Source organism: Giraffa tippelskirchi, chromosome 6 (genome assembly GCF_054371585.1).
Source record: "Giraffa tippelskirchi isolate mGirTip1 chromosome 6, T2T-mGirTip1v1.2.pri, whole genome shotgun sequence".
Lineage (NCBI taxonomy): Eukaryota > Metazoa > Chordata > Mammalia > Artiodactyla > Giraffidae > Giraffa > Giraffa tippelskirchi.
In genome coordinates, this window is record NC_137280.1 from 17506033 (window position 1) to 17533906 (window position 27874).

At 41.0% G+C, this 27874-nt stretch overlaps 1 protein-coding gene across 3 annotated transcripts in view; it reads left to right on the forward strand.

Annotated features, from left to right (window-relative positions):
- GRHL2 (grainyhead like transcription factor 2) overlaps positions 1-27874 on the forward strand; it is a 166883-nt gene that overhangs the window by 86960 nt on the left and 52049 nt on the right. For all 3 annotated transcript variants that reach the window (XM_081503476.1, XM_081503475.1, XM_081503474.1), the window contains exon 8: positions 16077-16171. In XM_081503476.1, the coding sequence (XP_081359602.1) occupies positions 16077-16171 (95 nt within the window). The remainder of the gene's footprint in view (positions 1-16076; positions 16172-27874) is intronic.

Sequence of the window (27874 nt, forward strand, 5' to 3'; positions counted from 1 at the left end):
TACAGAGAGGGCTAAAGTAGGAATGGGTGCTTGAAGGGCATCCACTGAATGGATGCTATGAGAACCTGTTTCAATGAAAGGTTGAAACTTTCTCATAAAGAGATCGTGGTTTACATGATGAGCTTTCAAAATGAACACACACACACATAACTAAAACCACTCAATAGACCTATCATATTTACTACTATAAAATGCTTTAATTGCCTGTCTTCCATCATTTTCTTTTTCACATTTACTGAATGCCACATTGCTTTCCCCTACTTGGTGGGACCTTTCCTGTCTCTTTAGCTATATTTGACCATGATTTCATCTCAAACATGTAATCTGTGCTCTCTATTCGATTTTATGTCTTTAAAAAATATTTATTTATTTGGCCACATCAGGTCTTAGTTGCAGCACCCAGGATCTTCGTTGCAGCATGTGGACTTCTCAAGTTGCAACTTGTGGGCTTACTTGTCCCATGGAATGTGGGATCTTAGTTCCCTGACTAGGGATGGATCAAACCCATGTCCCCTGCATGGGAAGGTGGATTCTTAACCGCTGGACCACCAGGGAAGTCCCCGATTTCATGTTTTTTGCTTGGGGCCTAATCATTTTCTTTTTTTAGAGATGCATTTAGTGAAACCTCAGCCTAATAGTCTCACATTTTTTAGTGTTACTTGGTTGACTTAAGAATTACAAAAAAAGAAACCCTGGAAAGACAGTCTGATAGTGTCACGAGACTCATCTAATTACTGAACAGAACTACAGAGCTGGTCTTTTCAGCCGCGCTCCAGCAGGGACTGGAAACCTCTCTCTCACCCTGCCTTTCAGCAGGAACAAATGCATGTCTTCCTTGTCTTTGCAGTACCTGCAAGTGTGGAATTAGGCAAATGTAGTTTTTCTTCCCTGTTGACAAAATCTAAAACTTGCCAAGAGAAAGTTTTTTCTGTACAACAGAAAAAACAGAAATTTTTTTGTGCTGTGAGGACAGTGCTGTGTTATCTCCGTTTCACAGACCAAGGAGCCAACTTTTCTAAGGCAGCTGTTGATTTCCTCTGGACGCACACCTACAGTTCTCAGATGCTGTGATTCAGCATCTCCAAGGAGAATAGTAACAGCAGGAACTGCCTCCCTCCTTTGAAGGACACATTTATCTTCTTGAAGAAGTATATGTAAGAGAATTGGAATTTCCATTTTGAAATAATATGTAAATCCTCTAATAATTGTTGGAAAATAAGTAAATAGGAATAGCAACTTGAGTAATTCTAATAGCAGTTAATGCAAAAATCCCTCATATAACAAACACCCCCCACCCCCATCGTCTACATAACAAACTTACCTTCCTTTATCTGTAGACCAGTTTGGTGAGTGACTGGGCAGCGAGGGGTTAATGGGAAGGTTGAAAGTGGAAGTTGCTTTTAATGGATCTTGAACTACTGAAAGAATTGGGTTTGTAATTTCCAGTTGATCAAAGGGTGAAGATTTACAGTTCTTATAGTATGTGAAGATTTACAGTTCTTACAGTATGTCTGTGTCCTGCACCAGCAGTTACCAAAAAGTCATTTTTTTGTTTGAATCTATTCAACTCAAAAGGGCAGTTATAGGTGTTGGAAAATCATTTCTGACATTGAGGGCTACTAGATACTAGAATGAGACTTTGAGAGAGACTGGAATGTCTCAGGACAGAATAGCAATTCTAAAGACTGTTGCTAATAATAAAGTACCATCGTTTGAGAAAGAGTTCCATTGTCTTTCATAAATTGGACTTGGTTTAACTGGGAAGTGTCACAGTTTCTGGAAATGTCAACTGACGTGGGGAAAGCTTGTGGACTTGTGCTAGATGAAGGAAGCCCTGTGTGTAGGTCTGACCTGGTTTTGGCTGAATAACCACTCTGGGCAATAACTTCTAATCCTAGATGTCTATAACATCTTGTCCTCTGCCTCCCCCTAAGAGTGTTAGCATATTAAGTAACGAAATAAAGAATGGAAAATTGAAATAAAACATGAATAGTTCCCGCGGTATACACAAATTCACTGAATAACAGACTAATGAGAAGCGTTTAATTTTAAGCTCATCCAAGTTTATTTAAATTCAGAGCTAGAAGTCATGTTGTATGTGTGTATGGGTGTGTGTATGTGTATGTATATATATATATATGAAAGTGAAAGTATTACTCACTCAATTGTGTCTGACTCTTTGTAAACCCTTGGACTGTAACCTGCCAGGCTCCTCTACGTGGGATTTCTCAGGCAAGAATACTGGAGTGGGTTGTCATTCCCTTCTCTAGGACATATGTGTTATGTGTGCCTACAAACAGAATATGACCTACTTTCAATCTGAAATCAAGTTTGTGGGTCAGTACCAGCATTCTTTTTCCCTGTTTTCCCATTATGGTTTGCTGGGCTTCCCTGGTGGCTCAGATGGTAAAGAATCTGCCTGCAATGCAGGAGACCTAGGTTTGATCCCTGGGTCGGGAAGATGCCCTGAAGAAGGGAATGGCTACCCAGGATATTGAATATGGTTCCCTGTGCTATATGGTAGGACCTTGTTGTTTTCTATTTTGTATATACTAGTTTGCATCTGCTAATCCCAAATTCCCAACCCTTCCCTTCCCCAACCCCCTCCGCCTTGGGAATCATAAGTTTGTTCTCTATATCTGTGAGTCCATTTTTGTTTTGTAGGTAAGTTCATTTGTGTCATATTTCAGATACATATAAGTGATATCACATAGTATTTGTCTTTCTCTTTCTGACTTACCTCAATTAGTGTGATCATCCCTAGGTCCATACATGTAACTGTAAATGGCATGATTTCATTCTTTTTTATGACCGAGTAATATTCCATTGTGTGTATAAACATCACATTTTCTTTACCCATTCATCCACTGATGATTATTTAGGTGGTTTCCATGTTCTGGGTGTTGGTAAATAGTGCTACACTGAACATAAGGGTGTATGTATCTTTTTGAATTATAGTTTTGCCTGGATATACGCCCAGAAGTGAGATTGGCGGATCATATGTCCCTTTTCACCACATTCTCTCCAGTATTTGTTATTTGTAGACTTTTTAATGATGGCCATTTTACTGGTGTCATACCTCCTTGTAGTTTTGATTTGCATTTCTTGAATAATTAGTGATACTGAGCATCTTTTCATGTGTCTGTTGGCCATCTGTATGTCTTCTCTGGAGAAACAGCTATTTAGGTCTTCAGGACCAGCATTCTTAAGCAATGAAATCAAACAGAATAAAAATATCGGGTTGGCCAACAAGTTGGTTCGGGTTTTTACGTACCATCGGGGTGGCCAAAAAATTCGTTCAGGTTTTTCTGGATGACGTAATACGAATGAACTTTTTTGCCAACTCAATACTAGCATATCTGGAATGCAGTATCGGGTTACAGTGTAAATGCTTTTCTTATTCTAAGTTTATGTTAAGTGCAATTGAAAGCTATCGCATAGGCCTGTATAATTCTTTCTCTAGAAATAGAAAGGTGAGTCAAACAAATAAAATATTAGGTTTCTCCTAATGGGAAAACTCCAAGAAAGAGTTCATCTTAAATGATATATGGAGAGTAAATATCATAACAATATTAATAACTCCAGCTTTAATAGTGCCAAAGAGTCACTGTACACCAGTCACAATTCTGTGAGTCACAAATTTTGTTTTCATAATGTCAGCCCCTTTTGTTCTGGATTATGTATGGAAAGGTGCTCATTGTAAAGGTTATATATCACAGAACTTCTTAGGTTTCAATCCCAGCTTGTCCCTTTCAGAACTAAGTGACTGCCAGGGAGGGGAGGTACTCGACGCGTTTGCCCATTATACCAAGTAGGAATAATTTTTAAAAGCTACTAATCAGAATTATCTGAGGTTGTGTTCATGAAGTATGTGTATTTAGCACACTCTCAGCTCTCAAAAACTGGTGGCTGTTCCTAACTGTTTGCTCAGGGCCCAGGACCCAGTGATGGAAATACATTTAGTGCCTCTAAAAATCAGCTCAAGTGTCAACACCCTGAAGGAAACCCAGGTCACCTCCGACTTGGTAAAAATACATACAGGAAATCATGAACTCAGAGTTCTTGTGAGTCATTCAGATTTTAAGAAGCTGATTCTTTAGTTTTGAAAACAGAAAAAAAAATCTCAGAACCTACTTCGACTAGGGTTTATTTGTTTTTCATATTTCAAGTCAGAGCGAATACTCTTAGAATGACCCTCGACTGTTTCCTGAACTTGAACTGATCCCATTTGTCATTGCAGAGAGAGGGACACAGGTGTTTGCGGACAGAAGGGAAGGGGGAGAGTGGGGACCAGTGTTGTTTCTGTCACCAACTACAGGACCAGTGAGGTCTGTTCTCTTAGACATTGTCTCTCTTTAATGGCTGAGGAAATACAAGTGCAGTAATTCATTGGCGGTCTCAGGGTTTGGTGAGAGGAGAATAAATTTAATTCAGGTCTAGGTGTCTCCCCAGCCAGTGTTTTTTCTCTCTGTACTTTGAGCTGTATAAATGTAGCATCCTGACCCCCAAATGCATAAAATGCGTAAACTACCCCAGGTTCTTGGCTTTTCAAAAGAAACATCTTCTTGGGCTGTGGTGTATTGCACACTGAGTTGGTACTGGTGCCTTGAGCCATTTTCAGCATTCTGGCTTCATTATTACACTAGTCCAGACAGAATCCGCACCTTTCAAAAGAGAAGCAATTTTTGCATTAATTACACCACTTCTTTTAATCTCCAACAACATATACAAAAATAATTAAAAGGAGTAGTTATAATTTACCAAGCACATGAACTTAATTAAGGTAAAGGAATTACTAGTTCCTTTGACAGCATTCCAGAATCACACTTACACATACAATCAGTTTGAAGAAAACAGCAAAAAGTCTGAATTTAAAGACCTTTTGGGACTTCCCTGGTGGTCCAGTGGTTAAGACTCCTTGCTCCTAAAGCAGGGGGCCCACGTTCGATCCCTGGTCAGGGAACTAGAGCCCACATTCCACAACTGTGAGTTTGCGTGCCACAGCTAAAGGATCCTGCTGCTATGACTAAAGACCCAGAGGAGTCAAATGAACAAAAATAAACAATTATTTTTTTTAATGAAAAAATAAAGACCTTTTAACAGACCAGTATTTGTATGCAAAAAAATAAAAAGGGTAACAAATGAATTCACTGTCCTGCTTTCCATAAGTTAAGATAGAATCGGATCCTATAATTTCAGCACAGAATATAACTTGCCAAAAACATGGAAAGTATCGCATATCCTTCATTGTGAAGCTTATCATCTCCCCCCTGGTGGCTCAGATGGTAAAAAATCCACCTGCAGTGTTGGAGACCTGGGTTCAACCCCTGGGTTGGGAAGATCCCCTGGAGGAGGGCATGGCAACCCACTCCAGTATTCTTGCCTGGAGAATCCCTGTGGAGAGAGGAACCTGGTGGGCTACAGCCCTTGCGGTCACAAAGAGTCGGACACAACTGAACAACTAAGCACACACACCTCCATTGCTTTCTTAGAAAGGCTAATTTGTGAGCTTTCTCTCCATCCTCCCAGTGTCTGCAGGGTATGGAGATGTGTTCTTTGCTTTCTTTTCACTGCAACACCCCTAACTTTGCCCTGGTTTGCCGAGGTGTTTGCAATGGTCCAAAAATGTCCAGACTCTCCACCTCATCAAACTTCTATTCCTCCAGCACTTCTCTACCAGCTAGTTTCCACATAGACTATGCTATGATTTTTCTTTGTAAGATGTTAATGTCTGGTGGCCATTTATTGTTTAATTTGCAAGATGAACTTACAAGATAAATACAGGTAGTGGTTAAAACTATGGCCTTTGGCATTAAACAGACCTAGATTCAAATCACAGGTTGTTCTGTCACCAGCCATGTTGCTTTTCACAAGCAGCTTAACTTCTGTTTAGAAGGGGATGCTGATAGCTACCTCCTGGAGCCATGGTAAGGATTAGAGGAGGTTGTGTCAGTAGAAGGTTTGGCATTTGGTAAGAGCTCAATTTATGGCAGGTATTAGTGTCCCAAGAGCACTTGCATTTTCATGTCAGGAGATGACAGTGTCTGTTCCCAAAGAGAGTCCTAGGATGGGATTCCAGGCCAGAGAAAAAGTAGAGGTCTTGGACCAGGTGGTCCCCAGGTCTTACCATGTAGGTAGCTGCCTGGTCCTTCTGTATGTGGTGTTGGCATCTACCTAAGAGGGGAGGCTTGAGGAAGAAGACAGTCTGTCTCATGGACATCATGGATAATTGATGTAGGACACCACTGGAGACGTAGTGCTTTCTAAGTCTATATGTGAAATAAATCGAATGCACAAAAAGGATGCAGTCATTTCAGTTTGCCATAGATCCATGCTACCCAGTCTGATCTCCAGACCAGCAGCATCAGCCCTGCCTGGGACCTTATTAAAAAGGCAGATTCTTTGCCACATCCCAGACCTACTGAATGAAAATCTCTGAGAGTTGGCTCAGTCATCTCCATTTTACCAAAGTTCTCCTGGTGATTCTGATGCACCCCAGCACTTGAGAGTCACTATAATAGAACATCTGCACAAGGCTATAAACCATGAGAATCCAGAAACTATCAGTCTACGTCTTTGGATGCTATCCTAACAGGCCCTAGAGAATCTTCATGGCTGTGTGTTCCCATACGCTTCACTTTGACATTTTAAGGACACACCCAACCTGAGAACAGACCCTGGAAATTTTGACTCCCAGACATGACATTAACAGTGAGATCAACTTCACTCTTATTTCATTAGATTCTCATTTCTTCTTTCCATGGTTTTGTTCTTTTTGATACTTTGAGCTGGTTGTGTACTTTAGGGTTATCCCTTTGTGTGTAAATCACTAAGATTAATAAGAAAGAAGTACCTTCTTAACTCAGATGCAGTTGACATACATTTTTTTTTTTTAGAAACCTGTTTTAGCCACTTGCAGTTTTGTTCCATCATGCCAGTTTGGGAAACATCTAAGTCATATTTCTATTTATATCTCCATACTCATCAAGTGGATGTTTATATCCTATAGATATTTACAAACTAGTGTACAAAACATGTAGCTTTTGTGTTGCCTCATCATTTTTTCTTAGGAAAAAATGTCCATTCAAAATGTAATACAAAGTGTTTTACTGGGCTTCAGTTTATGGTGCTTTACAGGTAACGCTTTTTAAAAAATTGGATGTTTGTGGCAACCCTGCATGGAACAAGTCTGTTGGCACCATTTTTCCAACAGCATCTGCCTGTGTCACATTTTGGTAATTTTCTCCATATTTCAAGCTTCTTCATTATTGTTGTATTTGATATGGTGATCTGTGATCAGTGATCTTTGATGTTGCTATTGTAATTGTTTTGGGACATCACAAACCACGTCCATATACGATGGCAAGCTTAATTGATAAATGTATGTGTTATGATTTCTCCACCAACAAGCCATTCCCCCATCTCTCCCCCTCCTCAGGCCCTCCTGTGCCTGGAGACACAATATTGAAATTAGGCCAATTAATAACTCCAACAATGGTCTCTAAGTGTTCAAGTGAAAGGACAAGTCTCACTTCTCTCACTTTCTTTTTCTTTTTTTAAAATTCTCTTTCTTTTTTATTTTTTAAATTATGAAAGTATGATAATACATTTATAGGAGGCTTGGAAAATGCAGAACAAAATTACATATAGTTCCACCATATATGACAATTATTTTTAAGTAGTAAATTAAGATTTTAGTTGGAGTTTCAATATCAAAACTGTCAAAAATTAATAGAATGAGTATACAGAAAAGTAGAAGGATATAGTAGACCTGAAAGGCACCATGAACCAAGTCAACATATTTAAGACTTACACAATTTTCACACAACAGTAGAATATACATTCTATTCAAGTTTTCATAGACTATAAACTGGGAGACACTGGAACATATCCAGGGACATAAAACAGAGTGCAAAAATTTCATGGTTTAAAGGTATTGAAAGCATACAGTCTGTTCCCCTCTCACTGTGTTAGAATTATCAAAAGATAATTATGTTAGAAACAAATTATCAAAAGATATTTGAAAATAACCCACACATTTTCAAGTGCAGTGTGACATTTACCAAGAGAATCACATCTCTCACTTTAAATCAACAGCTAGAAATCATTAAGCTTAGTGAGGAAGGCATGTCAAAACCCAAGAGAGGCCAAAAGTTATGTCTCTTGCTCCAAGCAGTTAGTCAGGTTGTGAATGAAAAGGAAAAGCTCTTGACGGAAATTAAAAGTGCTAATCTGGTGGACACACAAATGATAAGAAAACAAAACAGCCTGTTGCCGACATGGAGAAAGTTTTACTGCTCTGGGTAGAAAATCAAACCAGCCACGACATTTCTGTAAGCCAGAACCCAATCCAGAACAAAGCCCTGACTCTCTTCCATTCTATGACAGCTGAGAGAGGTGAGAAAGATAGGGAGTAAGAGTTTGAAGCTAGCAGAAGTCAGTGTATGAGGTTTAAGAAAAAGTGTCATCTCATTAACTTATAAAAGTGCAAAGTGAAGCAGCCAATGCTGATGTAGAAGCTGCAGCAAGTTACCCAGAAGATCTAGCTAAGATAATTCATGAAGGTGGCTACGTTAAGTGAAAGTGGCTCAGTCGTGTCTGACTCTTTGCGACCCCATGGTCTTTACAGTCCATGGGAGTGGTAGCCTTTCCCTTCTCCAGGGGATCTTCCCAACCCAGGGATTGAACCAGGGCCTCCTGCATTGCAGGCATCCGCCAACTGAGCTATTAGGGAAGCCCCCGATTATCAATGTAGATCAGAAGAAAATGCCATCTAGGACCTGCATCACTATAAATGCAACAACGAAGCCCGGATGACAGCACATGTGTTTACGACATGGTTTATGGCATATTTTAAGCCCACTGTTAGAACCTACTGTTCAGAAAAAAAGTTTCCTTTCAAAATGTTATTATTGTCCATTGACGATGCATCTGGTCACCCAAGAACAAGGATTGAGAGATACCACAAGATTATTGTTTTTTTCATGCCAACTAACACAACGTCCATTCTGAAGTCCATGGATCAAAGAGTAGTTTCAACTTTCCAGTCTTATTATTTAATAAATACATTTTTAAGGCTATAGCTGCCATATATAGTGATTCTTTTGATGAATCTGGGCAAGATTGAAGACCTTCTGGAAAGGATTCACCACTCTAGATGCTTTAAGAATGTGGTTCGTAGAAAGAGGTCAAAATATCAACATTAACACGCGTTGGGAAGACGTTGATTCCAGTCTTCATGGGATACTTTGACGGGTTCAAGATTCAGTGGAGGAAATAACTGCAGATGTGGTGGAAATTGCAAGAGAACTAGAAGTGGAACCTGAAGATGTGACTGAACTGCTGCGGTCTCATGATAACCCTTTCATGAATGTGTAGTTGCTTCTTATGGATGAGCAGAGTATGTGGTTTCTTGAGATGGAATCTGCTCCTGGTTACGATGTTGTGAAGACTGTTGAAATGATAACAAAGATTTAGACTATCATAAAAACTCGGTTGATAAAGCAGTAGGAGGGTTTGAGAGGATTGACTCCAGTCTCAGAAGAAATTCTATTGTGGGTAAAATGGCACAGAGCATTGTGCTCTGCAGCACAGCATTGCATGCTACAGAGAAATCATTCTTGAAAAACGGAGTCAATCAGTTCAGCTCATTTTAAGGAATTGTCTCATTTTAAGAAATTGCCACAACCACCCCACCCTTCAGCAGCCACCACTCTGATCAGTCAGCAGCCATCAACTCCTGGCAAGATGCTACACCTGCAAAAAAGATTTTAAAAAAAGTCAAAAAAAGAGTATGACTCACTGAAGGGCCAGATGATGGTTAGCATTTTTAGCAATAACGTTTTTTGAATTAAGGTATGTACATTGTTTTTTAGACATAATGCTATTGTGTACTTATTAGGCTACAGAGTAAATGTAATTTTTATATACACTAGGAAACCAAAATATTGGCGTGATTCCCTTTATTTCAGTATTTGCTCTTTTGAGGTTGTCTGGAGCCAAACCCCACAAAATCTCTGAGACATACCTATATGTTCACCATGAAATGCTTTAAAAGAAAGTGTGATGACTTTTTAGCTACAATAGCTGTCATACAAGAACAAGCCATGCATTCAAATCATAGGACTTCCAATCATGGGGGGGAATCTCAGATACAGGGGTTGATGATAACTCTCTCAAAAATTATATGTTCATATCCTAAGTACTAGATCCTGTAAATATGACCTTGTTGGGGAAAAAGGTCTTTGCAGATATAGTTAGTTAAGTATTTCTAGATGAGATCATCCTGGATTATGGTGGGCCTTAAATGCAATGACAAATCCTCTGAAGAGAAGAAAAAGGGGGAAGAGACACAGAAACACAGAAGGGAATGCCGCATGCAGACAGGGGCAGGTTAGAATGCTGGGTCTGCAAGTCCAGGGATGCCCAGCATTGCCAGCAACCACCAGAAGCCAGGAGAGCTAGGAACCTGCAGAAGGTACCAACCCTGCCAACACCTTCATTTGGAACGTCTGGCCCCAGAACTATGAGAGAATATGTTTCTGTGGTTTTAAACTTCCAAGTTTGCGGTATTTGTTATGGCAGCTCTAGGAATATAAACTCATGACACCAGCTCATGACACTCCCTTTGACTGTTTGCAGCTACCAACATTTACAAAACTTAGGTTCGGGAAACTTTCTTGAGGAAATAAATTCAGGAAGACGTAACAATAGGTTTGTTGTTGTTTAGTCACTAAGTCATGTCTGACTTTTTGTGACCCCATGGACTGTAGCCCGCCAAGCTTCTCTGTCCATGGGATTTTCCAGGCAAGAATCCTGGAGTGGGTTGCCATTTCCTTCTCCAGGGGATCTTCCTGACCCAGGGATTGAACCTGTGTCTCCTGAATTGGCAGGCGGATTCTTTACCCCTGAGCCACCTGGGAAGCCCCCCTAACAACAGGTGGCTGAAGTTTTATTCCTACACCAAGGATCATGAACCCTTAAGCCAGCAACACTCATCAGAGGACATTAGTTTTCAGAAACAGGAGATACATCTATTAGCGTTCTGTTTATTGGACTAACATGCATGTGGACAAAGCAATGTCAGTGTGTATAAGTCATACAGAAAACTTTGACAGTCACCATGTGACACCAGGGCTGTTTCGCCATCTATAGGTGAATGGCTTAAGAGACTAACAACAAAGGAAGTCAAGAAGAACAAATATTTCTTGTATAAAGTCAAATAGGAGTGTGTGACACTAGTGTCTTAGTTTTGTTTTTTGTTAGACTGTTCATGGAACCATTATTCATTTATTTACTCAACAAATACATGGAATGAATATTATCTGAATAATGTCAAACACCGAGAAGGCAGCAGTATTAATGACAAATTCCTTGCCTTCATGTATATGTATAGCTAATGAGAAGTGATGGTGATAAATAAACAAACAAAATATTGATGTGTGGTATGAAGGAAATGAGTAAATAATATAACCACCTAGTAACAAGTAGCCTCGCCAGTCTTGTTTTTGGCATAAAGTGAAAGTGAAAGTCGCTCAGTCATGTCCCACTCTTTGCGACCCCATGGCCTATAGTCCGTGGAATTCTCCAGGTCAGAATACTGAAGTGGGTAGCCATTCCCTTCTCAATCCAGGGGATCTTCCCAATTCAGGAATCAAACCCAGGTCTCCCACATTGCAGATGGAATCTTTACCAGCTGAGCCACCAAGGAAGTCCCCTCTCCCCTTTTTGAAGCATATGAAACATAATTGTATTGTTCATTTATTTATTCATCTACTTAATTATATTCTGTCTCCTTCTGAACTGCAAGCACCGTGAGATCAGGGACCTCATCTTGTTTTCTGCTGATCTCAAGTGTAGGGATGCTGCCTGGTATATAGGGAACACACAGCAAATATTTATTCAATGTATTTGTGGACTGAGTAAGGGAAATTGGATTCCCAGGCAGTTCAGTGGTAAAGATTTCACCTGCAATGCAGGAGACTCAGGTTTGATCCCTGGGTTGGGAAGATTCCCTGAAGAAGGAAATGGCAACCCACTCTAGTTTTCTTACCTGGAAAACCCCATGGACAGAGGAGCCTGGTGGGCCATGGGGTTGCAGAAGAGCTGGACAGGACTTAGTGACTCCACAGCAATGACAGCAAGGGAATATGATGGAGAGAAACTGACAGATCCCCTGTGCAAAACTAGGTGACCCAGAAAGCATTTTATTTGTATTTTTATTGCATTTGTTTTTAAAATTCTTTACTTTTCTAAGCTAACACATATTTTTAGGGGAGAAATTTTTCAGGTAGAGAAGGTATGGAAAAATAAAAACTTGTAAGATCTAGAATAAGTGCTTGACCAAACCACTTTTAGTTCTCTCTATCGCTGCTGCTGCTGCTGCTGCTAAGTCGCTTCAGTCGTGTCCGACTCTGTGCGACCCCATAGACGGCAGCCCACCAGGTTCCCCCACCCCTGGGATTCTCCAGGCAAGAATACTGGAGTGGGTTCCCATTTCCTTCTCCAATGCATGAAAGTGAAAGTGAAAATGAAGTCGCCCAGTCGTGTCTGACTCTCAGCGACCCCATGGACTGTAGCCTACCAGGCTCCTCCATCTATGGGATTTTCCAGGCAAGAGTACTGGAGTGGGTCGCCATTGCCTTCTCCTCTCTCTTGCTAGATATGGTATTTGTTTTTTAAATTTATGATTGATTGATTGATGACTTTTAAAATGCTTATTAAAATTTCAGAACAAAATTGTAGGACTATTTTTTAAAACAGATAGCATGAAGAATCAGGGAGCTCAATTTGTTTAAGTTCAGTGATCTTTTCTCATTTCAAAATTTGAGAAATTGGCCTGCTGAACACAGGTTTGCATTTAAAATCATCTGAAATATAGTCATAAAGACTTCTAAAATTTTAGGAAATAAAATGATTTTCCTTTGCTTTCTGTTTTATCTCTTAACTTTAAATATTTACTTTAAATCAAGAAAATTTGAATTTCCTTAGAGAAAAATGAGCAAAAGACAGAACAATAAACTGTTACAATAAATGAATAATTTTTAAAAACAAAGAGAAAGGATATAAAGAACCAGCAGCCAAATGGAAGACTGTTCTCTTCTTTAGCAATCAAGGAACTGAAAATAAAATAATGTAACCTGCTTTGCATACCAACTTGGAAAGAGACAGTTTGAGGAAACAGGAAGTCATGCAATTATTGTGAATATAAACTGTTTTAACCTTTCCAGGAGCAATTTGACAAAATAAAAGCCTCAAAAATATTTTGCCTTTGACCTATTAATTTCACTTCTGAGAATATATATTAATGAAAAAGTGAAGCATATATGGCTATTTTGCCATAAAGATAATTATATGAAGTGCTATTTAAGGTAGCGAAGTATTAGACATCATTTACAGGATCAGTAAGAGCAAAATAAAGTTTATAGCATTTTATCTTAATCCAGTATAATAGTACTTAGACGTTAAGACTATTTTGCACAATTTTATTTAGTGAGGTGGGAAGATGCTGCAGATGTATTACAGGGGAAAAGAAGCAAATTAAAAATAATTGTTAAAATATTGTATAAAATATTTACATATTTTGGAGAAAGGGAGACAGACTGAGGTAGGAAAAATGAAGGCTACACAGATGTGTTTGTAGTGGGTGAGTAAATTGTGTCTGCTTTTCAATATTTTTCTTATTTGTTTATGGTCTGTGACTTTCCTATGGTGATCACACAAGCATCTATGTTAAAATGTTTGTGCTTTCTTTAAAATGTAAAGATCCATTGTTTTGCCTTAAAGTTTCCCTGGAGAAATTATTAAAATTATGGACAAAGGGCATGAATAGGCAGTTTATGTAAGGAGACACCTGCTTGGCTATCCTGGATGTGAAGAGATGCTTGAACTCATAGGTGATGGAAGAAATGCAATTGTAATGTCACTGAGATACCACTTTGTACCCACTGAATTAGCCCCCAAAGTAGAAATTTCGTGAGCAAGAGGGGAACTAGAATTCTGGTCAGGGTCTAGACCGACACTACCCTTTACAGGAAATGCGTCCAAGGCCATTCTGAGAGCACATTGAGGTAGGTTTTTCTGCAGTTAACCGTCAATCCAGGTCCCAATAATAACAATTTTTTTTTTAAAAACAAAATCAAACTGACTTTGTTTTATTATGGATTATTATTATGAGCTCATTAGTATTACGGACTTTGTTTTATTATTATTTATACTATGGATAGAAAAAACAAGTAGGACTCCTACTTCTCTCAGTCTAATTCACACAAAGTGTGTTGTGTGAATAAGAAAAAGTAAGTAAAATTTTGGTGAATGATCACATGAATTTAGACTTTGTGATAAATGAGAAAATAGCTGAAATGATCAGATATATGAATTTTAGGAAAGGAGACTTCAAAAATTTACAGCATTCATGTACAGAACTTGCTGAAACCTCAAGAAACCACTGACCCTGGAGTCACAGGGTCACTTAGGACACAGGATGAGGAAATGACCATTTAACTAGAAACATGTCAGATGTTGTAGACAATGAACACTTTATACACCCTGAAGGTCAGTCATCGTAACTCACTCCTAACTTAGAAAAATATTCGAAAAGATTTTTTAAACAAAAAGACTCCAATACCATCAGCATTGTACCTTCCTCTGACCCCCACTGTGGGTCTGGAGGATGAGCACAGAGAAGTATGCAGGGCCTAATTGTGAAGGATATTGTAGGTCATGGTGTATGTTTCAGCCTTAAACAATTATTAAAAGCACATGTTTAGAGTTTTCATTTTAGAAAATAATTATAGAAGTTTAGATAAAAAGAACATATGTGGCTAGGTGATCAAGCTGTGAATGAAACAGACCTCAAAGAAAAGCAGATGGGCCTTACCATGATGCCAGCCAAGCAAGACGTGGTCAATGTTTATTTAGTACACAAGAGCTGCAGTGAAGGTAGGTTGTCATATCCAAGGAGGCCAAGAGTAGAGGGAAAATCCAGATGGTGAGCATAAGCTAAAACCTCAGGAAGTAGTAGTGAGGATTAAGCGTAAGAATATCATGTCTACCCCTGAAGACCAGCTAAGGCAGTGAGAGTGCAGACAGAAGAACCAGGATTTTTATCACAGTGTTGTCTGTGGTACCAGAGAGCTGGAGACTACTGAAGGCTCCATCTCTGGGGAGAAGGGATAAGTAAATTGTGGTTGATGGTCACCACGGAATTCTGTGCAGCCACAGCCAGGATTAGGCATGCAACCAGTAACGTGGTAACATCTGAAAAGGTCCATAGCGAGGGTTGCCAGATAACATAGAGAGTTAAATTTGAATTTCGGACAAACAACAAATACTTTTTTAGAGTATGGTCCAAATATTTGCTAAATCTGGCAACCCTGGTCATGGCATGGCACAGTTTGTGAAAATGAAAGCTATGTACACAGGCAAATCGACCCAACTTATTTCATAAGGATATAGAGCAAACACATCAATAGCTATTGTGGGGCAGGGGGATAGAGGAGACAAAAAGAAAGAAATAAATATTACATAAATAAATGAGAGGGCCTTAAATTGACAGGTGGATGGTAATGAACTGAATCAGATTGACTCAATTCTCTGTACCTAAATCGAAAAAGAAGTAAAAAAAATAAATTTTTCTGCACTCTCCTGGATTTCTTTACTGAAGCCCTGAAGACACTGCCTGGCTGATATATTATTCTGTCCTATAAAACGATCCCTATGAAATAGTCTGGCACTGCTGGCAAAATTAAGTGGCAGAAAAGAGAGTAGGAGAGGGAGTGGGTAGGTGACAAGGGACTCAGGGGAAAGAAATTTATAAACTGAGTGAAAAATGAAACTAATGAACAAATCAGTTAGGAACACTGCTTCTCCTAGATTTACTGTTTTAATAGAGGAATGGGCTCACATTCATATAGAGTAAATAGTAGTAAAAGATTATCCATAATCACAAATCCTTAACTGTTGCCATGGCAACAATCAGCCGAATAGGCAAAGTTGCAATTTCCCCATTGGAAAATGATAGTTCAATACATGTCACCAGTAACACTGACTCTTAATTTTTTTTTTTCATGTCACAGCTGATTACAAGGAGAGCTTTAATACGATTGGCAACATCGAAGAGATTGCCTATAATGCTGTTTCCTTCACCTGGGACGTGAATGAAGAAGCAAAAGTGAGTGAGAAAGTAGCATTGATTCATTGGTCATACCTTTTAAGTATCACATCCTTTTTCTGCAGCAGATTCTTTGACAAAAGCCTCTGTGAATAGAGAAAGATCTGTTAACTTGAGCCAGAAAAATGGGAAATGAACCTATTGGGTTTCTCTAGAAGTCACACACATTCAGTTACTGGGAAGCTAAATCAATTGCCTTTTGACAGGCAAGGGGTGTACCTGTTTCTCTGGGACCTCCCGCTGAAAGGGCCAGGCCCCTTGTCCCTCCCAATTCCTCCAGGCCCCCAAGCTCCATTTTACCACTTGGTGCTGACAGGACCGGGCCTAAAAACCTTTTCTCCCTCTACTGAAGTTTCCCCAAACACCTCTGCAACTGCCTCCTTCTTCAGAGGCAGGATGGCGTTCAGAGCTTCTGTCTGCACAGGTAAGCAGGTGGGCCACCCCACCCCGACTCCCGCCCCTTCCAGGCTTCACCTGGTCAAGGGAGGAGGCAGGGCTGCAGGTCTCTGAACTTCACTCCCTGAGGAAAAGCCACCACTGTGACCTTGAGCCATTTCTTTCCTGTTGACCTTAGGCTTTTCTTATTTCTGTCTGGTGCCAGCACAGTTAACAAGGGCAAAGGTAAAAATCTCTGGCCAGGTGCATCCTGAGGATAGACATCCACTGTTGCATGGATTTGGGTAAAAAAAAGCAAGACTTGCGGATACTCAGACTTGCTTTCCAGCCACGAGTCTCTGAGTGTATGGCAACTGAACTTTGTGGCTGTGCCCACTCTTCATCCTGGGTTCTGTACCTTCTGATTCTCGAGCTTCATTTTGCACCAAAGGGAAGGTTTCAGATGAACCCTAAGCTTGTTTTCTGCTTTGGTTACGTACCATCTAGGCAGGCGTTAGAAGACTTTGTCTTCGAATTAATGAAAAGGTCAACGTAAACAACCGCTTTCAATGCTTCATTGTCTGCAAGCAGGGGAAGGCCGGGTGAAAAAGGAAACTGTATGGGAGTTCCGTGGGCATGATTTAGAGATGAAGGTGAATTGCTCAGTGTCTCATTTCACTCAGGTATAAAACAAAGTAAATGAAACTGGCGTTAGGCCCAAGAAAGGTGACCTAAATGGGCAAGCAGAAACAGAGCTCTGGATCGGCTGAGAGAACGTTCCGGGGGCTCAGTGCATCCGAGGGAAGGAGAGAGGGAGGCCTTGTGATGCGATGGGAGCTCAGGGACCGCGCAGAAGGGCAGGAAGAGCTTTTCCTCAAGGCTCTGCTCTGCTTCTCATCCAAGCCCCGGGCTTTCTCCTCTTGCCCCTTCGCTTCTCCCAGAGGCGAGATTACTGGGCTGGGTAAGGGCGAGGCAGCCTGTGCAGTGGTGTCAGGGCCCAGAGTTGGGATCCTTAGCAAGTCATCTGACCCCGCTGGGCCTCAGTTCCCTCACACAAAGCAAAAACAAAACAACTTTTCTGATCGTCTCTGCTGTACCAAGCATGTGCTTGGGGGGTTTGATGTGTGAAAACTCAGCCTCCAAGGGAGGTAGGGGACAGCAGTGTGTGAGGAGTGAGAGGCAGGTCTAAACACAGCCATCCACTCTGAAGACAATGAGATCCTACCTTTGGAATACCTTGTCAAGGTAAAGCGAGCTGAAACTGCACCCCTCATTTTCCTTATCATGGAATCTGATAATAAGTTGCTAGAATGTGAATGTATTAACTGTCACCAGTCAATAGAAACTTGTAAAGAAAATGCTGAAACCGGAAGGGACATCTTGAATGATGGTGGCTCTCTGGTCAACCAACAAGATAGTTAATTTGGGGTTGAGTTGACTTTTCTTTAATTTCCCATAGGCAGGGCTCACTTGTTTTGTTTAAATATGTGTGTTTGTACATGTGTATTGTTCCAGGCTGACACATTTACGCTCACATATGCTTTGACGAATGGCAGTACTTGCTTGTTGTAGCACAATTTGTTTCTTTAACACATATTTTTAGTAGCTATTATTTGGTAGTTGTAATCGTGTACAGTCTGGATAAGTAATAGAAATAGTTCCAAAGAATTTTGCTGAACTATTGGAAGAACTTTTAAAGAAAAACCATAAAAGTTAAATTCGTTTCATTAGGTAGGCTGAGAAGATTTTTTTTTTTCAGTCTGCAGGACATAAGGTTTTTTCTTTAAAATATAATTGATTTTATAATAAACAGGCTGCAAAAATAACCCACAATTACACAACTGGGAAAAAGTTTTCAACAAACCAAGGCATATAAAGGGCTTCCCAGGTGGCTCAGTGGTAAAGAATCCACCTGCCAATGCAGGAGAGGCAGGAGACATGGGTTCGATCCCTGGTTGGGAAGATCCCTTGGAGAGGGAAATGGCAACCCGCTCCAGTATTCTTGTCTGGGAAATCCCATGGACAGAGGAACCTGGAGAGCTACAGTCTACAGGGTCCCAAAAGAGTTGGACATGACTTAGCAATGAAATGACAACAAAGCAAGGCATGAAAGGTGGAATTGTTTACAATTTTCATATTGTGGACTTCTTCTTGGGAGCAGTTGCATTGGCAGTTCCTGTTGGTAACAGCCACACAGAAATCCACTGGAGGCTTCAGGATCGGGACTCCATTCAATGTCACCTGTTGTTTTGGATTTGGTGTGGCCAGAGGACACAAATTTGTGACCCACCACCTGCATATGGTCCACAAAACGTATATGTGTTTAATGCACGTTAAGTACTTTTATTTCAAATTTTAAAATATTTTGCCTGCATTTAATAATCAGATTTTTTTTTTTAATCCAAGTTTCCAGATTCTTTTGGACTCTGGCAACATTAGCCCGAATCTTTGCAAGGCTGTGAGTGGCTCTTGTGAGGCACCAACTGTTCTCTTGAATGTTTTCTATGCCCTTCTGCCTCCTGGAACTTCCCTTGCCTGGTCCTCATGGACACTGAGTTTTCATGCCTGAATCACACCCTCTCAAGCAACCGAATATGCAGTTTGCCTCTTTATTGGTTTTCAGTGTTCGCGAAAGTAGTGACACAGGGGAGGTTAACACAGGGAGGAATGGGGCAGTCAGCAACGCCGTCACTCTCCACTGGTTCCTTTGGCAGCAGGTCGCACAGAGGTTGAGTTGGTGCCCATACAGAGAGTTGCAGTGCCTTCCTTTGGAACACACACAATGGTAGTAAATCTTGATCTTTGAAGATATTTTTTAAAGCGAATCAGAATCACTTGGGTCCAAATGTAAATATATACCAAGTTGAATAATACCATTTCAAGGGTAAAAATTATATATATATAATTTGTTAAATTTATATATATATATATATATATACAATTACATATACAAATACATATACATTTATAAATACATATACATACATATATAAAATATACATGTATATATGTACACACATATATAAATATATGTGTATATATGTATACAAATGTACATACACGTATATAATGTGTACATATATAAATTTACATATACATATATAAACATAAACATACATACATATCAATATATATATATATATTTGCACAAGACCAGCTTTGAAGTACGCAATATCTGAAGAAACACTACGAATGTTCTTTGAGCCATGGAAGCATCATTTGAGAAAACCATGTGTCTTCCCAAGATAGCTTTTATTTGAACATTTGGCTTCCCTGGTGGTTCAGATAGTAAAGAATCTGCCTGCAATGCTAGAGAACAAGGTTCAATCCCTGGGTCAGGAAGATCCCTTAGAGAAGGGAATGGCTACCCACTCCAGTATCTTGCCTGGAGAAACGCATGGACAGAGGAGCCTGGTGGACCACAGTCCATGAGTTCACAAAGAGTCGGACACGACTGAGCGACTTTCACTTTCACTTTTTGTTTTGGTGCATTTACTAAAAAAATAAAACAGTTTCATATTTGATAGTCTCCCCACGTATGCATCATCAAGACCTGATGACAAAATTTATGGATTTTTTCCAGAACACTACTCTTGTCTTTTGTTGCTGACCTACATTCTATTCTTAACCTCTCCTTTAGTGGGAACAGAAGTAAAGAAAGAACGTGAAGCTGTAATCACTTAGTTTAATTTAATTACAGGAGAAAATTTGGCCAGGGAAGGTGTTAACACTGTTCTGTTTGTTAAAATGAGGTTGTGGGATTAACTCCAGGTTGCCAGTCTCAAGGGCAGTGTGGTCTGGCAGAAGAACTCCTGCAGAGTTTTTCCTCCCAGAACCGGTTCTGCTGGTTATGCTACAATGTCTCTGCACAATGACACCTGCAGCCCAGAAAGCGTCTCCGGCTTGCCATTCGTTTACCCGCAGGCTCTGTGCTGTCTGGAAGCTCTTGTAATGTGAACGGGTGTCCCAGGGTCCCTGGGAATGACTCAGGTGGCATCCAGGTGGGTGAAGTTCTGAGCATCCATGCAGTCACAGTTTGGAAGTTGATGCGGATGGGGCACAGGATGATAAAGATAGAGCACTGAAATGGGGCTCAGGCTACCAGGTCTCAGGGCATAGGAATAGCCGGTTTTGTGTCTTCCCCCTCCTTAGCTTCAGTTTCCCAGCTGGAAAATGGCAGGAAGGGGAACTGGGCAGGATTGACAAAGTATTAAGGTCCCGTTCTTATGGTTCCAGTGGAGGACTTCGGGGCTAAGTTCCTGCACATGACTCCCACTTACAAGGTCATTTCAATGTTTCTTTCTCCCCACAGCCAATCCCGTACCTAAAAAGTAGATTTGTTGCTCGCTAATTTCCAAGATGAGAAATTCCCAGGCAAGCCCCTATTGAATTATTAAAGAGCGGTGAGCTCTGATTCCTGGCACTGAATGCCGGCGATGACATCACCCCGGAGCAGGAGCTCACAAACCCTAATTACAGGCTCCCCTAGCTCCCCAGTTTCTGAGGAGATTCTTGAAACCAGGACCCTTAGTTTTGTCTGCAGCCCTTTCCTCGGTTCACAGTGATTTCAAGATGAAACCAACCTCGATATACTACAAAGGTCTCTCTTATGTGACCACAGAAAATTACCTGAATGTTAAGATGCTACTTAGTGCTCAGAGGAACAGTTTTCTATTGTGATCTTTTCACTGAAATACCATGCCAATTTCCCCCTATTTCTATGCCTCACCCTTCTCGTGGTTTATAAACTACCTAAGATGTAGGAGGCCTGTTTCCATGAACCCTTTATAGTCCCTCGGCAGCCAAGCCTTTTGGAATGATCTTGAGTCAGTGAAATGTTCCTCTTTGCTCACTACCTGCACTCTGTACTTCCCACCCCAGCCCAGCACTGCTGAATAATCGAGCAAACACGTAAATCCACTCCTAGCCCATCCTCCTGTTCTGTGATTCAGGAAAAAAGCCTGTCATGATTCAGTAAGATGGAACTCTGTCTGCCCTGTGTTCCTCTTTTCTAAGGTCTAGCCAGCACCTCTGCTTGCAGAAGTCGAGTGACTGTCCTCTAGAGGGGTGCCTGCCAGCCCCCCTCCACCTTCTCTCTTGGCTTGTAGGAGGGGCTTTGGTGCTTCAGGTAGAGAACATTCTTTCTGTATTTTGGCGTTCAGGAGGAACTTTCATACCTGAAGTTGTTGCAGTTCTAGAGAAAGTCAAGGACACAGATAAGGCATATGTTTTCATCCCTGTTAACAGATTTTTGTGGTGACACTGGGGGTGGGCAGGGCTGGAAACCAATTGGGCTGGGGTGGGAAGTAGAGAGGCTGAGAGACGTCATGGGTCATTTTTCCGTGCATCTCCGATTCTGATTCCGTTAAATGTTAACTTTCTTCATAGCAGGCTCTGCAAATTAGGCAAGTGGAAAAGGTGGGCTTTGAACCATGTGCCTCAGAATCTGTGCTCTTAAACTATCCCAATAGAAGGATATCTGTGATTTTTTTTTTTAGACCAGAGAGTGCTATGATTTTCCTTCTCAAAGAAATGTATAGAGCACAACCTAGAAAGAAAGAAATCAAATGATCAGCCTCATTTCCTTGAGTAAAGCAGTTTAGTCAAGTCACCCTGCGTTTGTCACCCTTTGTCTCCACCATCCACACCAAGACTTCCGGCACACAGGTGGCTTCCTATCTGTGTCTTTGGTTGCCCTGGTACGTTACCTATTGATATCACACATACACTTGACCAGAATGGATATGGGAGTGAGGACTGTTTGGATTCCTTGCCCTCTTCAACTGAATGTGTGTGTTGTGTGTTTGCATGTGTGTGTATTAGTGTAACATTGGTGAACTCATTTGCCTAATTACCACATGGCTTTGCATTAATTGAAGATCAGTGCATGCTCTCTAATATTGCAACTCTGAGACATAGCAGTGTTTTCTTCTCCATACCATATACATTTATTCTCCGTTTTCCCTACTTCTCTCTAGCTCCTTTCTCTGGTATCCTTAATTTCATTTTCACACTCATTTATGTTATTACTTTCCTTTTATGCTGTTTTTTTTCCTGTTATGAACAGTGAAGACTGTTCCTTACTCTTTGCAATACCATGGAGGAAGCACAGCATGAAAAAATCCTAAACAAGAATGGTGATTATTATTTGAGAAAATGAAGGCTCCCTGTTTTATGTTTGCAACTTCAGAAATACAGTAAATGAAAACCCACATTTACCAAGCTGATAAATTGGAAGTAAATATTTACTCATAAGCAATATTTATTATGTAGATAGATTCATCTCCCTTTGGGTCCCTTTGGATGCTATAAATGAAATGCTTTTACAAAAGAGGTTTTAATGTAGTTTTTTTTTTTAATTGAAGTATAGTTGATTTACAGTGTTGTGTTAGTTTCTGGTGTACAGCTCAATGATTCAGTTTCTGTGTAATTCTTTAAATTGAGAGAAAACATGAGATAAGAGAGTGTGTATTGATATGCTCTCTAGGTCCCATTTCCCTTAATAATTTTGCCTTGTTTATTGCCTTTCTGTCTGATTTTGCACTAATACCGAGCAGTTGTCATAAGAGAACTGAGACCCAGTCTGAGGGATGGAAGCATGGATGTGCTGAGATGAAATCTGTTGGCTGAGCAGGAAAATAAAAGTGAAAGTTGGGAGTAAAAAGTTCTCTTCCAGATTTGCAATTCCATCCTTAAGGGAGAAAATTAAGTTGACTGAACGCTTGTGGACTGCCCTGCAGCTGCTCTGGACATAAGGACGTTGGATGTGGTCTGTGTCATGAACTGCTTCATATTCTGAGACTTAAAGCTCTCGTATTGGGTGACTTGCTTGTGTCACGTGAAGTCCAGGTTTCTTCCGTTTCTTCCTGTGAAGGTCAGCCCTTTCTCTTTCCAGTGCTGTCTTTTCAAGGTGCAACCAGTGGTCTGCTAGCCAAGCGTGGCTCTACTCCATCTACTCCTGATGGGTAGGAAACCAGCCCCTCAATTGAGATCCTCAGATCTCAGTGTTGGTAGCATCAGAGACAGGATGGTGCCAGTGGCAGTGCTTTGATCACAGCCTATGTAAAGGCAGTAAACTGGAGAAAATACAAGTATTTTAACCTTCTTGAACCCTGCAAATTATTCAGTCTCTCTTTGTTGAAAATAAGGTTATTGAAAAACTTTTAGCACCAAATCATGGCAGAACCGTTAAAATTGTCCCCAATTTATCTCACCCTTCTTCCTTTTCTCTTTCTCTCAACACTTCTTTTTGGTCTAAAGATTTAATCAGTTTTTATGGGGCTCCACTGTGTGTCAAGCAAAGTGCTGTGGAAAGTTACAGTTTTGATAGTCTTGATGAATCATGTCTTTCAAGGGGATGCTTCAGAATGAACTGTGTTCCCTTCCTACCAAACTCCAGTGCTGGACACCAGGGAGAAGGGGAGATGTGTAAATATTGATTTGGGGGATTAAAAGAGAACCCAAAGAACTGGTCAAAGGAAACCTCCTAAGTGTCCATGGGTTCATGATCTAGTTTGCTTCCCTGACCCTGACCTCCCATCAGCAGTCCAGGGAGTCCTCTTTCCATGTATGAGGCAGTCCAGGATGAAATGGAGTTGATGGATATTACTAATTCAGAAAAAGCTACATCCTAATGTGTGTGCATGTGTGTTCAGTTGAGTCCAATTCTTTGTGACCCCATGGACTAACCTGCCAGGCTCCTCTGTCCATGGAATTCTCCAGGCAAGAATACTGGAGGTAAGTTGCCGTTTCCTTCTCCAGGGGATCTTCCCAACCCGGGGACTGAAACCATGTCTCTTGTGTCTCCTGCATTGGCAGGTGGATTCTGACCACTGACACCACCTGGAAAGTCCCTTATGTCCTAATGTTTTGCCTAAGTAGAGCCCAGGTTTCAACAGGTCATCCTACGGAAAAAGAAAAATATTATAGGGCATCTTCCTTGGTCTCCAAAGTAAACTAAGTATTGAGAGGCTCCTGGAAGGAGTCTTGAGGGGCTGAGATAAACACTGCAAAGCAGGGCAAATGGCATTTTTATGTGTTTGCTGGGGCGTGGTGTGGATGAAGGAAACTTTAAAAGGGAAAGGTAAACATTTGCTGGAGTCTTTGTTATTGAACTTAAACAAAGCCATACCTTTGTTCCAGTTTTATAAGGTAATGGATGGCAGAAAAAGCTATAAAGCTGGAGTTAAGTCACATATAGAAGGAATAATCTTTGGAAAGCATCTCACCAGAGATATCAACAGCTTGATCTTTTGTTAGAATGTGGAGTATCCATGGTTTTTGGCCTGAATTCTGCTGAGGGCTCTGTCACTCACATGCACGAACTATTGTGTGCCTGTGGAGAGTGAGGATTTCATAGACTGATGTTTGTGTGTGTGTGTGTGTGTGTATGCACCATGGTTAGTATTTATTCAGTGCTTACTTATTGATATATACCAGGCACTCTGCCAGTTGTTTATATACCTTATGCAATATTCATATTTTAAGTGGCTATTATTTTTCATTTAAACAATGAAGAGATTGGAGTCCAAAGAGCTTACACAGTGAATGCACAGGAGAGTGGAGACTCCCAGCCTGGGAATGTCTGTCTGAAGCACGTGTTCTTTCCATACTGCCTTTTTGTCTTGGGAGGAGGTAGTCATAGTGTCTTCTACCTTGTCTCTGGCAAAGGGGCTGGCATCCCCTTGAAGCAGCCTGCTTGCTGTGCATCACGTGCTGGGCCAGGCAGTGGGGATTTACAGACAAAAAGCCAAGCAGGATGTCTGCTGCTCTCAGGGGCCATCCTGGCTGGGCTGAGAACTCAGACACCTCTGTACATGACTGTAAAATGAGGAAGAAAGCAACAAAGACTCCAATGAAAACAGAATTAAAGGGTAAGGAGAGTTCTGGAAAGGACGGTAGCCCTGGTTTTTTATTTTTTATCACAAAATAAAAAAATTTTCTTGAGCACAAATAAGCATCCACCTACTAGACTAGTAGCCTGGTTCGCAAGTATTCTCTCCCATTCTGAGGGTTGTCTTTTTGTCTTGTTTATGGTTAGTAGCCAGGAACTTTTTGGTAACTTAATGTTTTCAAACCATTTTTTAAAACTGAGGTATAGTTGATTTACAATGTTATGTTAATTTCAGGTGTATAGCAAAGTGATACAGTTATATCTGTTGTGATTCTTTTCAGATTCTTTCTAATAACTTTCTAATTCTTTCTAAATAGCCATTATAGGTTATTAGAAATTAGTGAATATAATTCCCTGTATTATACAGTAGGTCCCTGTTGATTATCTGTTTTATATATAGCAGCATGTATATGTTAATCCCAAACTCCTAATTTATGCCTTCCTCCTTCCCCTTTGGTAACCAGAAGATTGTTTTCTATGTCCATGAGTCTATTTCTGCTTTGTAAATAAGTTTCATCTTTTAATTCGTTTTATTTTTATAAAAGCATTTCTATTAAAGTTTTTTATTTAAATATTCCCCCAACGTCTTATTTGAAAAACCTGCAAGTGAAAAGTTGAAAGATTAATACAGTTATGACCACATAGCCTGCACTTCAGCAGGTAGAGAGGGTGCCAGTTATGTGGGATCAGGGAAGACCCAAGGGAGGGGGTGGCCCTTGAGCTGCATCTGAGTGGGAGCTGGAAAGGGGCACCAGGTAGCAGGACGGGACAGTCACAGGCGCAGAGACTGGGTAGCACAAGCAGAACCTGGAGTGGTGGAGCTCAGGAGGAGTTCGAGTGGCTGTAAAGCGGGGCCGAGAGACATTGCAAGACGGGGTGAAATGCCGCGGGGAGGGTTGGAGGGTGAGTGAAAGAGGGTCAGGGTGGGAACTTTAGACCCACCTATTTAGGGGATGTGGAGGAGGAGGAACCAGAGAGAGAAGGGGTGGTCAGTAAGGAGAGGACAGAAGGATACAGGAGAGCAGGACAGAGGAGGAAGTGACTGGTGAAGTGGGTGACGCAGGCAGTGGTTTCTCACAGCCTGAACCTCTGAAAGCAGCAGCAAGTTGGGAAATGGTTAGAAATGCAGATACTTGGACCTCCCACCTGGGACCCAGAGGGCAGAGTCCTGACGCGTTTGAACAGCATACCGCTGCTTGTAGGGATGCTACCTGGAGGAAAGCAATCTCAGTGAAGTCCGAGGTCAGATTAAAACTGTGGGAGACAGGGCCTTTACTTACGGTCCCTAATTTATACGTGCTCATGTTGAAAGCTTGCACTGCAGCATGGTTTACAAGATGAAGAGGCTAGAAACAGCCTCGTGTTAAAGCAATTGTTATTTCCATATTCATGGGTTTTTTTTTCAAAAAAGAAAAAGAAAAGACTCTCTTCAGAATGTCCTGTCAAGTGAAAAAAAAGCAGGCTGCAGAACTGTGTTTACCATGCTACCATTTGAGTTGGAAAGAAAAGGATATGAATTTGCATAGCAGGTTTCCAGAAGGATACACTAGAAACTGTGACGGATACCCAAGAAACTGTTGGTTGGGAGCAATGCTGGCATGGGAAGGGGGTGTGGTTGCCACGTTTACCCTTTTGAATTTTGTGCTAGATTCAGCTATGACAAACTCGAAACAGGTTTTCAGTGTTCAACACTAATAGAAGAGGCTTAAAATCATAACCAACAACCAGAAATCTGAGTGAGTAGCTTTCAGTCTCTGTTTCACCTCTTTCTCCCACTGAGAGCTCATTATTTATGAAACAGCCCCACCGGTTGTTACACAATATCCAGATTCTTCCTTGTCCTGAAATGCTGCTTCACAAGACCTGTTCAGGTGACAGAGACGAGTGGCTGAGACTGGCCGTCTGCAGAGCCACGAAGGTTCTGCCCTAGAGGGTTCGCCTTTGCTCTCTCCCCACCGCGCAGCCTGCGACTCCACCCCTCTGAAAGGGTCACACAGAGATAGAATTTGTGCTTTCCAGGTTAATTCACCTTCATAAAATATCTCTCTGTTCAAGTGAATGTGAATATAACCACTCTGAAGTCATTTGGAATCAAATGCCTTGAGAGAGTCTGTACAGGGAGCTCTTGGAGCGGTCTGGTCGGAAGGAGGGCTTGAACTGGGGCCCGGGGAGATGCTGAGGAAGCCAGCCTTGCGGGGCAGTTGCAGAGATAGTACGTGTGGGGCTTTGTGGACTGTGCTGTGGGGGCGAGGAGGAGCTTGGAGTCTCAGAGAAGGACTGGCAGGGTGACCAGGTATCTGAGAAGATGGAGACCATGGTGGTCATAGGAAGCTGCTGAAGATTTTCATGGCACCTTACAGTTGAAAAATGAGATCTCAGTCTCCATATCTGACTGAGATCGTGTACAGTAGAAACTAGTGCAACCTTGTAAAGCA